The sequence below is a fragment of the Rhincodon typus genome, chromosome 5, assembly GCF_021869965.1.
Source record: "Rhincodon typus isolate 14 chromosome 5, sRhiTyp1.1, whole genome shotgun sequence".
NCBI classification, from domain to species: domain Eukaryota; kingdom Metazoa; phylum Chordata; class Chondrichthyes; order Orectolobiformes; family Rhincodontidae; genus Rhincodon; species Rhincodon typus.
Genome location: NC_063336.1, coordinates 117,700,108 through 117,716,011, shown reverse-complemented (window position 1 = coordinate 117,716,011; position 15,904 = coordinate 117,700,108). Strand labels below are relative to the sequence as shown.

Genomic DNA, 15,904 nt, shown 5'->3' with positions numbered 1-15,904 from the left:
GTATATGAATAGGAGGGGTTTAGAGGGATATGGGCCAAATGCTGGGCAAATGGCACTAGATTTATTTAGGATCTCTGGTCAGCATAGACGGGTTGGACTGAAGAGTCTGTTTCTATGCTGTACAACTCTCTGACTATGATGTGAAAATATTCTGTGTGGCTTTCGGTCTGGTGTCCCTTCTACACACGCTGTTGTCTCTAGATAGAGTTGTTGAATAGAATTAGAATTAGCACTGTCACATGTACTCAAATGTGTACAGTGAAAAGTTTGCAAGTTGCCACTTATGGTGCCATCTTAGAGACAAAGATACCTAGATACAGATTTCTTAAGTACAAATGCTTAGGGTGAAAGAAAATTAGAAAAGTAAAGAAATACAAAGTCTGGCATTACAGATCATAGGAATAAATTAGGAAAATAAAAAAAAATAACAAGTTCAGGATAACAGTCCTTCCAACCCTATACATGTTGGCACCTAGCTTCTAGTCCACGCTAAGCCTTGACTCTAGATCTCACTGGGTTCACCTCGAACCTCTCAAAGCCAGGAGATTGCTCTAGGGTCCCCCCCACAACAAGGCCTTGCATCCTCCCTTTTGACCTTGCCTTCCTCTGCTGTTATCCAACGCCAGTCCATTTGCCTTTGAAGCCATTTTCTTTTCCTCATTGATTTTGACCTTCTACCGAAGGGCTCCGTCTATTGGCAGAAGTTGATTGGCACCTGCAACTCCTGGCACTGACCGACTTTTGCCACAAGATAGAGCCTGGTTAATCTTAAAAATACTAATGTGTAATTTTTAAATACTGTATTGAACAGGAGATTTGCCATATATGGTATTTCTACAATATTTAATGATGTATTTTATTAGTTATTTCAACCAGAAATTCTGTAGTTCATGTATAGTATTTCAACTTGAACATTATTCTTTTTCCATGCAAAATGTTGAATGAAGGAGCCTAAGTCTGCCTCTTGGAACCTCTGACTTTCTTAGTAATTTCAGTTATTTTTGGGAGATTTGCTAAGTCTTCTACCATGAAAACAGACGTAAAATACCTGTCAAAGCTCCCATCATTTCCGTGTTTTCCATTATTAATTCTCTTCACAGAGAGGGTAGAGGAGGAGTGGGGCAGTGTAACAGGTTTAGACTGTCTTGCTGGTAGAGTGGATATATGTGGTTAGAAGTTCATCTTGGGTTCCATTGTGACACTAAGCTTGTCAGGTATCTATTTAGCCGCTGATAGTTGCCATGGAGAGGGCAGTTGAACTAGGCCTGATGGGATGCAGTTTAGGATATTAAAGGAAGTAGCAACAGAGATAGCGCATGCATGGGTAGTAATCTTCCAGGAATCCTTAGATTGTGGAAAATTCCCAAGGACTGGAACACTGCCCGTGTAATACCTTTATTCAAAAATGGGAAGCAGACAACAAACAAGTAACTATAAGCTAGTTGGCTTAACATCTGTTATTGGGAAAATGTCTGAGGCTATTGTAAAGGATATAACAGCAGAGCAGTTAGAAATACACAATATGATCAAGCAGAGTCAGCATGGCTTGCATGTAGGGGAACCCATGCCTGATAAATTTACTACAATTCCTTGAAGTATCAAGTAGGGTGGAGAAAGGGGAAGCTGTGAATGTAATACGTTTGGGTTTTCATAAGGCTTTTGATAAGATACTATACATTTCACTACTTAATAAGATAATAGCTCATGGTGTTGGAGATAATATACTAGCATAGATAGAGGATTGGCTTATGAATATAAGACAAAGAGTTGGGGTAAGGGGAGCATTTTCAGGATGGCACCCTACAACTAATGGTGTGCCCCAGGTATCAGTGCTGGGGCTACAGTTTTATATATATATTAATGACTTGGATGAGGAAAGTGAATGTACAATGGCCATTTTGCGGATGACATAAAAATAAGTGGGAACACAAGTGGTGAGGATGACACAGTCTGCAAGAGGATATAGACAGGTTAAGAAAGTGGGCAAAAATGGCAGATGGAATATTATGTGAAGTTATGCAGTTTGACAGGAAAAATAGAGATGAATATTATTTAAGTGGAGAAAGACTGCAGAAAGCTAAGGAACAGAGGGATTTGGGAGTCCTCATCCATGAATCACAAAAAGCTAGCATTCAGTTTCGGGGGTAATACGAAGGCAAATGGGGTTTTTGCCTTTATTTCAAAGGGAATGGGGTGTAAAAGTAATGAGGTTTTGCTAAGACTATACAAGGCAGTAGTCAGACCTCAGCCAAACTACGGTTTTTGGCCCCTTATCTAATGAAAGATATACTGGTATTGGAGGTAGTCTGTAGGTTGTTCATTAGGCTGATGGAAGGTATCAAGGAACTGCCTTGTGAAGAGAGGTTGAGTTCATTAGTACTTGTTGAAATATAGAAGAATGAGAGGTGACCTTATTGAAATATGCAAAATTCTTAGGGGACTTGAAGGTTGATGTGGAAAGGTTGTTTCTGCTTGTGGGAGAGGCAAGGACGACAGGGCATTAAAGGGTCACATATTTAAAACAAAGATTAGGAGGAATTTCTTCCCTGTGTGTGTGGAATTTTTATATCTGTGGAATTTTTTTTTTTTACCACAGAGGGCACGTTGAGGTTGAGTCATTAAATACATTTCATGCTCAGAGAGAGAGATTTTTAATCAGGAAGAGAATCAGGGTTATGGGGAAAAGGCAAGAAGATGGAGTTGATTATCAGATCAACCATGATCTCACTGAATGCCAGAGCAGATTCAATGGGCTGAATAGCTTACAGAATGGCAGTGGTAAATGGTATGTTGACCTTTATAGCGAGAGGAATTGAATACAGGAGCAGGAATGTCTTGCAGCAATTGTACAAGACCTTGGCGAAACCATGCCTGGAGTTTGTGTGCAATTTTGGTCTCCATATCTAAGGAAGTACAACAAATGTTTACCAGACTGCTTCCTGGGATAGCAGGCCTGAGGTATAAAGGGGATTATATTCACTGGATTTTAGAAGAATGAGGGAGGATCTCATAGAAACCTAGAAAATTCTAATAGGACTAGATGGCAGGAAGATGTGCCCGATCACCAGGAAATCCAACACTGACGTCACAGTCTAAGGATTCTAGTTAAGCCATTTGGGACTGAGATGAATCACAGAATTCCTACAGTGTGGAAGCAGGCCATTCAGCCCATCGTGTCCATACTGACCCTTCCAAAGAGCATCCTGCATGGTCCCATGGCTAACCCACCTAGCCTGCACATCCCTGGACACTCTGGGCAATTTAGCATGGCCAATCCACCTAACCTGCACTTTGGACTGTGGGAGGAAACTGAAGCACCAGAAGAAAGCCGCACAGACATGGGGTGAATGTACAAACTCTATTCGGCCTGAGGCTGGAATTGAACCCGGGTCCCTGGTGCTGTGAGGCAGGGCAGCAGCGCTAACCACTGAGCCATGATGCTGTAATTTCTTCTGTCAGTGAGTAGTATTTTCAAGAAGGAGGTAAGTAGAATTCGGAGGGCTAAAGGAATCAGTGAGTTTGGGGAGAAAGTACTTAATTTAATGATAAGCCATGATCGTATGAATAGTGGAGCAGACTCGAAACGTTGAATGAGTGACACCTGTTCCTGTAGTCTATGTTTTATGTTTCTCTGTGTCTGCTGCTCTGTCTTATGGTTTCGGTTTGAAGTCAAGTAGACTTTGTAGCACAGACTGAAGAAAATAGCTTTGGTTTTGTTGGTATTTAATAGAGGAAGTTTCTGCTCATTTCGGACTGGATGTTAGACAAATGATCTGACAAATTAAAGTAAGTGTAGGGTTTGAAGTTGAACTTGGAGTCATCATGGTGCATCTGAAATTTGCTGTTGTGATTTTGGACGATGTTGTTGACAGGCAGCATGTAGATGAGAAGTAGGGGAAGGGGATTATTGGGGAACTGCAGTAATGAAAAGTGAAGCCATTGCATGTGATTCTGAGGCTATAACTAAATGAGCCCATGCAGCTGGATGTTGGAGGAGGAAGGTGTGATTACCCATGCCAAAAATTGCAGGAACGTGAAGGGATAGTGATATATAGGATATCACTTGTAACTTCGAATACTATGAAAATCTGAATTAAAATATGGAGAATGAGGTTCTTGTTGGTCCTGGGCTAGTATCACATCATTTTCTTTTGCAGTTTTTTGGAAGCATTTATTCCATTTTATTTTCCCTGTTGCTCACTTTCTCAACTCTCATTTGTGAGGGTACCTCGGTCAAGGCTGTTAACATCTTTGGAGATATTTATCCCAATCTTATGTCAATTTCCTATTCAATTACTTGGAAAAAGTGTTGGACCGTGTGGTTCTATATAGTAGAGCCATGTATATCTCATAGTGAGGTTGATGGTGGAATGCTGCTTTTATGAGTCTTCTCCAGCAACTTGTGATACCTTAAGATTTGCAAATCTCTTCCATTCCACAATTGGCTGGCTGATCAGCATGTTAATAATCATGTGCTTCTAAACGTATTTTTCAGTAAGTTATGACCCAATATATTTCTGAAGTTGGTTCCCCCCCACCCCATTGTTTCACATATTGAACACTTATTAAGTTTCAAATATTTCATTTTCTAAATTGTTTCTGAATCTTGTTGATATGCATGCATTTATTTGTTTTCATTATTGATGTTTTAAATTCCTTGTTTGGTTATATGAAAAGCAGTGGTAGTTTTATGTTAAATTTAAATAGGTTACCTCGAGTGTATTGTCTGTTCTTTGCAGGATGCATACTCTTTAAACATTTTGTGACGAAACACAAGTAACTAACACAAGTCCATTCTGAACACTTATCATTTTTGAATATTTGGATTTAGATCCATCAATTGTTTAAAAACAAACTCATGGAAGAATTCCCAGCAAAGAACTGCAAAGTTTGTTTGCCAATCTCACTGTTTGAGATTATGTTTGTTGCAGATATCAAACAGATTAACCTGATGCTGGTGCTGTACAGTGTTAGCAACACAAATTTGGAAAATGTTCAGACACTGATGATTTTGATGTAAATGTTCCCACCTTCAATTTACCACTATAATTACAGCAAGGGCAGCACTTTTACACTGTCACTATAATAATTATACAACAGCGTAACTGTTTAAGAGAGAATTCCAATCCCTTTTTTGTTTCAAGAAGAGTTAACATTTCCAAGAACTAATTCAGCTGTTGCTCAAGCGTTTTCTATGAATGGCATATCAGTTTCTCTCAAATGTTGCTTCATATTTCACAAACTAGATTGCCACTAGATGAGATAGAAGAACAAAGGGATTGTGTGGGAAACCCCTGAGAATCTGGCTTTAGTTTGAGATGGATGGAATTGAAAACTAGGGAAGTCATACTTGACCACATTTAAGAATATTGCATGCGGTTCTGGTCACAAAATTTAGACATCATATAGATGTAATGAGAGAATTCAGAGAAGATTTACAATGATAATTCCAGAAATGAATAGCTACTTCTATAAAGGGTGAATAGGTTGTGTCTCTTTTCCCTTGAAAGTCAAAGGCTGAGGATGACATAATAGGAGTCTGCAAAATTTTGAAAGGATTTGATGGAGTGAATACAGAATGATGATAGAATTGTTATTGTGTAAAAGGAGGCCATACAGCCATCATATTGCACTGGCACTCTCAAGCATTTTAGATTAGTGCCATTTGCCTGCCTTTACCCTGACACCCATGCACATTTTTTCTATTCAAATGATCATCCAGTGCCCTCGGGAATACCTCAGCTGGCTGTGTCTTCATCATACTTTTGGGAAATGCCTTCCAGACAGAAACCACTTGAGTGAAAAAAAATCTCACATTTCATTTGCTATGTGTGCAAATCATTTTAATCTGCACCCTCTTGTTTTCCATTGGTTTTACAAATGGGAACAATCTATTGCTCTATTCAGATTTCTCATGATTTTTGTAAACTTTTATCAAATCTCCTTAGCCTCCTTTCCTCCGACGAGAACAGTCCCAACCTCTCCAATCCATCCTCATAACTTGAGTTTTATATCTCTGCTTTATGTTGGCTGGCCGGGTGTGTTTTCTAATAATCCCTCTTTGCTTCTTTAATGTGTTTTCTCTCTTCCCTTCTGAACTTCTGTATTCCTCTTTGTTCTTAATTGCATCATCTACCTGGTGCCTGTCGTAAGCACACTTTTCTTTATTTAACTTTCTTTCTCCTTTTTTGTCGAAGAAGCCCTCCCTTTGCCTTTTGAAGGAGTATGCCTTATTTGTATCCAAACCATCTCCTCTTTAAAGGCAGTCTATTGTTCAGCTACAAATTTTCCTGGCAGCCTGTTGTTCCCATCTATTCTTCCCAGCTCTGTTCTTGCCCCATTGAAGTTAGCTGTCCTTCAGTTAACTAGTCTTACTCTGGATTGCTTATTGTCCTTTTTTTATCATCTTTCTAAATCTTAAGACACAATGATAGTTGATCTACTTGGCTCGTATCGTTTACAAGAATCAGCGCAACTGTACGTCCTTTCTAGTTGGACTGGACACGTATTGATGTAGAAGATTTTCCTAAGTTCCATCTCAGTCCGTTGGCCATTCTCTGCCTTTAACGCTACCACAGTCCCAATCTACGTTCGGGTAATCAAGGCCCTCTGTCACAAGAAGTCTATAATGTTGGCATCTATTTTTGTAATTTCTCAGCAGATTTGTTCCTGTACATCCTTCCCACTAATTGGTGATATATAATTTCACCCATTTTGTTCCTTAGCTTTAGTTAGGTTCATTCTGACCTTGAACCCTCTGGGACATTCTCTTTCTGCCATACTTCAATGCTGTCCTTAAAAGACCATCATCCTTCCTCCTTTCCTTCTTTCCCTATCACTGTTCTGAACATCTTGTACCCAGGAATATTTAAAACCCAGTCCTGCCATTCCTTGAGCCAGATCCCACCATCCTATTTCCAATTAACAATCTGCACCTGTAACTCCCCAGTCTTGTTTACTATATTCTGTGCATTCACACTGATTTAGATTTCATTGCTTTCTCCATTACTTTGACTTCACCGATTTGGCTTCAGTATCACCTGCATATTAGTGCTATCTGTGTTTCTAAGTATTTTGTGCACTCTGGTATTCCTCTCTAATTCTCTATCTTGGTTCCCATCCCTTGCCAAGATAGTTTAACCAAGACAAAGATATTTTCATTTTTGAAAATTGCTAAAAATTGTAAATATGAGGTGACCACCAAGAAATCCAATAGAGAGTTCAAAGAATGGTGAGAATGTGGAACTTGCAGGGAGTGCTTGAAATAAATCGTGTGGATCAATTTAAGGGGAAGTTGAACAGGCACATGAAGCAAATGTGACTAGAAGATTATGATAGATTAGATTAGGAAATATGGTTGGAGGCACAAGTGTAGCATAAACAACGGCAATAACCTGTTTCTGTGTCATAGCTCCCATGTATATAATCTCGTTAATGTCAATGAAAGGATGAGTAGGACGGTGAATATATGAGATTGCTTCAGAGGGTGCACAGAAGATTTACCAAAATGATTTCGAGGATGATGGATTTTTATCTTCGAGGTTAAGATGGAGAAGTTGTGGTTTTCTTTCAAGGAAGATTGAGATTTGATATTCAGGGAAGATTGAAGTTATAATAGTTGATGTAGACAAAGAAAAGTGCCCCTGTCAAATGATGGTACAAGGATTAAAGGACATAGATTTAAGATTTTCAGCAATGGATTTGGGGAGATATGAGAAAGAACTGTCTTCCACTACTCATTGTAATGATCTGGAACTCGGTACCCATGAGGTAGGTTGAAACAGAGACCATGAATGATTTCAAAATGAAATTGGATGACTTGCTTGAGCAAAAACTTACAGGGCTATGAGGACAGTGATAAATGGGGCTGATTAGATTGCCCCTGTGAGAGCCGGCGTGGATGCAATGGGAGGAAAATTGTCCTGTTCTGTAATAACTGTATTATCAGTGCTGTTCTATGATTATCCAAGTTTTGAATCCTGTTAATTTTGTTCCTATCCTCCAATTTTTTACTCTTACAATATGTGCCCAATTGCAGCTTGAATAGATAACTTTCAGATGCAAGATTCAAATGTTTGTTTCTATAAAACCTTTGCCATTTCTTTTTACACCATTTTCTTTCAATTTAGATGGTGGAAAACCAGTTTATTCTGTCCTTCATGCATCGCTTTCTTGAATATCGTGGAGCAACAACCTACTTTGCATTTTGCTTTCCATTCACGTACTCTGAGTGTCAAGAGATGTTGGCGCAACTGGATGAAAAGTTTGAATATTGTAAACACCTGACTATGAGGAGGTAGGGTGCAGTCTGTGAGCTTCGACTGAGTACCTTGTGTAATTAGCTTTCCTAATGATTTCCATGCAAATATAGTTGCAGTTTAAGAAACAACTTGTATTTAGCTTTCGTTGAAGTGTAAGTTGAAAACTGGAAATGCACTGCTGTTGTTCACTTCAGTGAGCTTGCTTCCTATTAGTTCATGTTCAGGAGGGCCATATGAATGTTGTGAGGATCTGGTAACTGGAGATATTTTCAGAAATACACATAAATGAGAAGTGAAACTTGGTCATATTTTAAAAATACCTGCCAATATTTTCCACAGATAAAGTATAGCTTATTTACCAATTCCTGAGGATTACCAAAATGAAGGGTATTCAGATACTCATTAGAACAACTATATTGAAAGGTTGCATCTTGATATTTGAAGAACTTCAAAAAAGTAGGCAACAACTTTCATTTATTTTAGTCAATTGTTTCTTGCCTTGCATTATTAACTTAAAATTAATATATTATGCCTTTTAAAGAAGCAAGGTTAAGGGAGGCCTGATATTCTTTGGCCACAAGAGTACATGAACACCAACCAGCAACAAAAAAACACGACCAACACTCGCTCATCTCCATTTACGTGGATAAGGAGAACCACCAGTTCGACTGGGACAACACTAGTGTCCTAGGACAGGCCAAACAGAGACAAGCACAGGAATTCCTAGAGGCCTGGTTCTCCACCAAGAAGGCCATCAACAAACGCATAGAGCTAAACTCTATATTTACACCATTGTGAAGGAAAACCGGAAATGAGGTAATCAACTCCAATGGACCTCAGAGTTTAAATACCAGGTGGGAAAACACAACAGCGCTTCATCAGAGGCTGCACTGATGATGTTACCCAGCAGGATAATGAAACGTCTGCAAACAAGCGAACCAGCTCGGCGAGCAAACCTACCACAACATCCACAACACGAACTACAAATCTAGTCAAGAACCTTAGCGATATTCTTTGCCTCAACTTGTAAGCATTGTTTCCTACTATTGCTCCTGGTCTTTAATAAATAAAACCTTCCTAGCCAATTTCAATCATGGCTCAGTGGTAGCAATCCTACCACTGAGCCAGGAGATTGAGGATTTAAGTTCTATTCTAGAGATTTGAGCACGTTATTCAGACTGATTGTCATTGAAGTACTGTTGGATTAGCGTACCATCTGACAATAAACTGAGGCCCTGTCTGGATCTCAGCATATTACTTTAAAGCAAGGAGGAGATGGCCCCAATAATCTAGCAAATGAAATCTGAATGAACAAGTGAAACAGATTGGCTGGTAATTTTCTCAGTGCTGTTTGTGGTACCCTGTTTAGTACGAATTCGCTACTTATTTCCTACATTAAAGGTAACTGCACTTCAAAAATGTAGATTATACGTGAAGTGTATTAGGAATCACTGAGGTTGTGAAAGATACACATAAGTATATATTTATACAAGACTTTTCGAGGGCAGCAGGTTACTCTGAGTGGGTGAAAGTTGTTTTCCTGCTAACAGGGCAAAATTATGTTTAAGTTTTATGGTGCTGCATTGAATTTGAGGTTTTGTCCCTGCCTGGTGATTGCACACTAAATGTAAATTAGCCAGTCAGACAAATATTTTTGATTGAAGAGGTCAAGCCTGGGGAATGTGAAACGTGAGTTTTATGCCAGAAAGAAGGAATATTATTTACTTCTCATGCAGCAACCTGATATTAGATTGTCAAGTTACTGTCATGTATTTGTGACTATATTAAAGACTGATGTGTGTATATTAGTTGAATGTTGGACATGTGAAATCAATAAGAAATAGTTATTCTACAAACATTTTGAAGATTAGGGGTTTGGTGATATAAGTATTAGGAACTAGATAGGTGATTAATGTAATTTTGGTAAGATATTGAGGAGGGGTACTAGGGGATTGATGTTGGGGTTTCTGTTGATTTGAATGTGTAAATGATCAGAATTCAGAAAAGCACCATATGCTGCTCAATTTTGCAGACGCTAAATTAGGCACCAAGAAATCGCAGATGGTGCTGGAAGAAAATTTCAGTGGGTGGAACTATGGTCAGTCGAATTCAATATAGACATATGGAAGATACTTCACATTATAATAATAGTGGAAATATTGAATAGTGCTGAACCAACTAAGGGGATGACGAAAGACCTTGTGGGAGTAAGGATGGATTCAATACTTGCCATCTCCATTGCAGAGTAGTAAAGCAAACAATAAAAACCAATAATAGTGATAATATCAGTGAAAGCAGGGAAATTGCAGACCTGCTGAATAATTAGTGTGAATCAGAATTTGCAGTTGAGGAAGAAGCCAGCATTCCAGATGTCCGAAGCAAACCTCCATCGGACCAGGGTTAGAGACTCTGCAGAATTAACGTGAGCAACAGAACAAATAAAGAAGAAAATATTAGGAAAGAGAGAGAGAGATAACCAAGATCAGATGATTTCAATCTCAGGATTTTAAAGGAAATAGCTTAGAGCATTGGAGATGCTTGAGCTATAATCGTCCAAAGTTTCTTATTTCATTCTTCTATTTAAGAGTGAGAGAGAGAACCCAGGGAGTTATGGACAAGTTTTATGAACATCTGTTGTCGGGCAAGTTTATAATTAAGGACAGAATGACTGACTGAAATGGCAAATTTTCAGGTCTACTTGCCCGATGAATCTGATTGAATGGCTTTTAAAAGCTAACTGCAGTGGACAGAGAAATGTCTATAGTTATTTACTGAATATTTGCTAAAGTCCCTCGTAAGAGGCTTCTAGCTAATGGAGTTCCAGACAATGGCTTAGTGGTATTATCGCTGGACTGTTAAACCAGAGATCCAGGTAATATTCTGGGGACCCAGGTTTGGCAGTTGGTGAAATTTGAATTCAAGAAATGTCTGGATTTGAGAGACTAATGATGACCATGATTCCATTGTCGATTGTTGGAAAAACCCCTCTGGTTCACTAATGTCCTTTAAGAAAGGAAACTGCCATCCTTACCTGGTCTGGCCTGCATATGACTCCAGACCCACAACAATGTGCTTGACTTTTAACTGCCCTCCGTGTAATTAGGGATGGGCAATAAATGCTAGCCGAGCCAGTCATGCCCTCATCCCGTGAATTAATTTAAAAAAAAACAAATTACTGACCAGGCTAGTTGGAAAGTCAGGAGACAGGATAGTGATGATGACCAGGTACTCTAATTGGAAAGATTTGACTCATGTTGTCCAACGAGGATCTGCTTTGGGATCTCAGCTATTCATCGTATTTATTGATAACTTGGATGTATGGAGTTGGATCACAGGTTGTCCATCATTTTTTTTGGACAGCAGAATAGGCATTTACTGCTCTTTTTACTTTCCTGTGCCCCTAAATCATATTGCCCAGCCCCATGTGCACAGGATGTTTTCTTTATGAATCCTTTAATGAAATTTACACCCCCCCCCCAACCCCTGTTCAATTCCAACAACTGCCAAAGTTAGATAAGTTGTGGGTAGGAGTTCTGTGCTATACATAGAGGTTTCTTCACACGGTTCTCAAGAACAAGGAGGAACCAGACATGGACAAAGGAGGCCACTCTCTTCTCTTTACATCTGGAGGTGCCAAAGATACATATATTATTGTGATATCCTTGAATGTCCATTTTATCTATTTTGGCACTTCCCCATCTCTTCTTCTACAGAAGATGGATTATTTAGTCTTATTTTCAGACATGGAACCGCTGTGCACTTCAAAACAGCATAAATGTAGGCGATTGGGCTATATCTTGAATATTCTGAACAAATAACAGGAATATTCAGTATGGTTTTTAGATGTATACCTGATGATGACACATGTTGAGAGGAGTCTGTCTCTGATGAGGACTTGAGTATTTACAATGCTTCATATGAATTGTGTTTTGATCCTGCAGGATTCGACAAAGGAATTTCTGATGTGATGCTATTTTCATTTTCAGTTTCATGGGGAGGATCTTCATTGGCTTGGTACTGCCCTGGCAGTTGCCATGTTGATCTGAAAATGTTTTTGTGCTTTTGTAGATGGGAACACCAGTCTAATTAATAGTTTCAGATTTGTCAGCTTGGTAGATTATTGATTCGGTCTTGCAGCGGGCTTTGTGGAGATCATTGATTTTTGTGATGGCAATAATCGTGGGTGACTATAAGCTGCGTCTAAACTAGATTGTCAGTCATAGCCTGGGTGAGGAGTGTATGAAATGCTTTTGAGAGAGTTTCTTGGAAACCATTTTCTGGAACTGACCACAGAGCAGTTATATTAGATTTGATATCATGTAATTTGTCAGGATTATTGAAGGACTGAGAATAAAACCATTCCAAAGTAGCAGAGATCACAATATGATTGAATTTTACATCCAGTTTGAAAGGGAGAAGATTGGTTCTATTAAACATCAATAAGAGCAATAATGTGGGCATGAAAGCCAAGCGAACTGAAGTGAGCTGGCATCTAGATGAGGGGATAGACCTGATGGACACAGTCGCAGACATTTAAGGGGATATTTCAGAATACTCGGAATAAGTATATTCCCTCTATAAAGAAAAACTCTGAAGGGAGGACCTGCAATGTAGTTAACCAAATAAGTTAGAGAAAACATCAAATTTAAGAAAAATGCATTTAACTGCACAAATGAGGTAGGATGCTTGGTCACAATATAAAGAATAACAGAGAATGACTAAAAGGTTAACTGGGGGAAGAAATTCAACTGTGAGAGGAAGCTAGTTAGAAATGTAAAAGCAGATAGCAAGAGTTTCAACAAGCGTTCAAAAAGGAAAAGAGGTAAGTGTTCGTCCTGCAGAGAGTGTCAATAAAAAAAAGTGGATGAAATGAAAAAAAATTGTTATCACTATAGACAGTACAAAAAAAATGCTGAAAAACTGGAGGTGGAAGAGAAGTGGTGCAAAGCAAACTGATTGAGCTGTGGGGATGACAAGGCTTTTTGTGTAGATGGTCTCAACCAATTTCTCAGTGGCTAATTACATGGATCTGTTCTGAAGTAGGGTCATTGGAGCTGAGATGTTAACTCTGATTTCTCTCCACAGATGCTGTCAGACCTGCTGAACTTATCCAGCAATTTCTGTTTTTGTTTCTGATTTCCAGCATTTGCTGTTCTTCATCTCTTTTAAATAGTAGATGTGTTGGTGTTAATTTTCCAAAATTCCCCAGATTCATGAAAAGTTCCATTAGACTGGAAAGTAGCATGTATATTTTAGTATAAAGAATTTTTCCTCATGGGTCAATCCAGAACCAGGAGGCAGCACCGTTTTGAAATTAGGTGTGTCCCTTTTCTCTGTTGAGGGTTGTGCAACTTTGAACACTCGGTCTCAGAAGGCATCAAAGGTGGGTGTTGTTAAATATTTTTAAGGCAGAGGTTAGACAATGGAATCAAGGATTTTGAGGTAGATAGGAAGGTGGAATTCAAATTATAAGCAGATCAGTCATGAATTTATTGAGTAGCTTTGAGGGGCTGAATGGTCTACTTCTACACCTGCTTCACATGTTCTTTCTAATTTGTAGAAGATAGCAATTTTGCTGCCCAGGGCAGTCTTTAGAGTACCTTGCATTTCAGATAGAGGATAAAGTAGGCTGTGTAGTTTTTTTTTTCTCTGATGAATTTCTCTCAGTACTGTATAAAACTCTCAATCAGCAGGATGCAAAATTGCTTGATTTAGGTATGCAATAATTGATTTAAAAGACCAACAGTTCCGGTAAAGATTGCAGATGCTATTACTGCGATCAAAGACATGAGCATATTCTATTCTTTGCTTGCATATATAGTTGAAGGGATTTTGTTTCATCCTGGATTTGCATGCTCTGCCAATTTATGAAATCGCTGAAGAACTAACTAGCTGGGAATTGTAGGTGAGTGCATGGGGAAGATATCTAATGACTTTGATTTTGGAGTTAGCTGAGACCATAAGATCACAAGAAATAGGAACAGTAGAGTAAGCCGTTCGGCTCCTCAAGCCTGCTCCCCCATTCGTTATGATCATGGCTGATCTGACACTCCTCATGACATACCTGTGCCTTTTCCCCATGACCCTTTATTCCCCTATTGATCGAGAATCTATCTATCTCAGCATTAAATATTCATAAGGACTCTAGCCCTACAGCTCTAAAGGAGTTCCAAAGACACTCAACTCTCTAAGAGAAGAAATTCACCCTCATCTTAGTCTTAGGTTGGCACTCCTTAATTCTGAAACCATGCCCTTTGGTCCTAACCTCTCCCATGAGGGGAAACATCCTCTCAGCATTTACCCTGTCAAGGCCCTTAAGGATCCTGTATGTTTCAATGAGGTCACCTCTCATTCCTCTAAATTCCAAAAAGTTACAATCTGTTTAACCTTTGCTCGTAAGACAACCTATCTATACTGGGGATCATCCCAGTGAACCTTCTCTGAACTTTCACCAACTAGTTTGTTTGTTAAAGAAAAATTTATTGGAGTCGTTGTGCCTATGTGGCTAGTCTGTTTATTGTGATAGCTGACTACAAATCTAATGATTCTCATTGATAAAGATCAGAAGGGGTGGGAGAAAATATTTTTGGATGTCAGTTTATTTTTTATTGGACTTCTTTGGCAGCATCTTCTGAGCAGCATTTTAAATTTAAGCTGTAATTTGCTTTTTTTAAAAAAAATGTATGGGGGGTTCTTTACTTTTACTGCCCATCAGTGAAAGAGATGTTAATAGTAGTATTCAGTATCAGACATTTCTAGGTCAGCTATTGAAATGATGAGCAAAGTCCACATTATTTATCCAACATAGTGCCTCCACCCTAACTTCTGAGCGCTGTTGCTTTACCATTGCAAATTTTGTTGTGTCTTCCACTCTGCCAGCCAATGAGTAATCTCTAAGCAAGATCGCCAATTTGTGCTGAATTGAAGATAGTTTTGTGCTGTATACCTGTGCTGAAAAAGAACTGAATTTAGACTGCTCAAACCCATTTTCATATTATCTTTGTGGCTAACAGGCAAGTGGATCTACCATTTTTTCTGTCAGGATTTAAGTTGAGCTCTGATCCCAAATAAAGGGTCAATTTGTAACTTATTGGGGTCCTTCATTTGTAGCTGTTTGTGGCCTTAAACATGAATCTTTGTGTTGGGTATTAGAGCTCCCAAAGGCTACTGGCCAAGACATGAAGGTGGAGTTCTCCTTCAGTTTTCCCTAAAAAAAAAAATTATCTCTTTGCCCTTTCTTTGTACATGGGGAGGCACTTTGATTTAAACATGTACAAATATTCCTTCTTGAAGTAATCTTATGATATCATATATGAGTTTAAATTTGTGAAGAGGTTAACTTGTAACTCGAGCAAATTTCACTTTAGTCCTCCAGATAGTATTTACTATCACCGTGAACCTTTATGTTATTCCCTGGAGAAACGACGTGTTGATCTTATCACCATTACTTCATGTGATGGAATGACAGCAGAATGTGAACCACGACTTGAAAAGCTTTTTCCAGATGATTCCACTCCTCGCCCAAAGCAGTTTCCTGGGAAACAAGTAAGAAAATCCAAAGATTTGTATTCTATGTATGAAGACTTAGCTGACATTCCAGCAATTCTGTTCAAAAGCTATAGTACTGCCAACGTCTTTTTCCT

The 15,904-nt window shown here is 38.9% G+C and overlaps 1 protein-coding gene across 5 annotated transcripts in view; it reads left to right on the top strand.

Annotated features, from left to right (window-relative positions):
• agbl5 (AGBL carboxypeptidase 5) overlaps positions 1-15,904 on the top strand; it is a 116,117-nt gene that overhangs the window by 22,303 nt on the left and 77,910 nt on the right. For all 5 annotated transcript variants that reach the window (XM_048596854.1, XM_020512682.2, XM_048596853.1 and 2 more), the window contains exons 4-5: positions 8,130-8,296; positions 15,629-15,806. In XM_048596854.1, the coding sequence (XP_048452811.1) occupies positions 8,130-8,296; positions 15,629-15,806 (345 nt within the window). The remainder of the gene's footprint in view (positions 1-8,129; positions 8,297-15,628; positions 15,807-15,904) is intronic.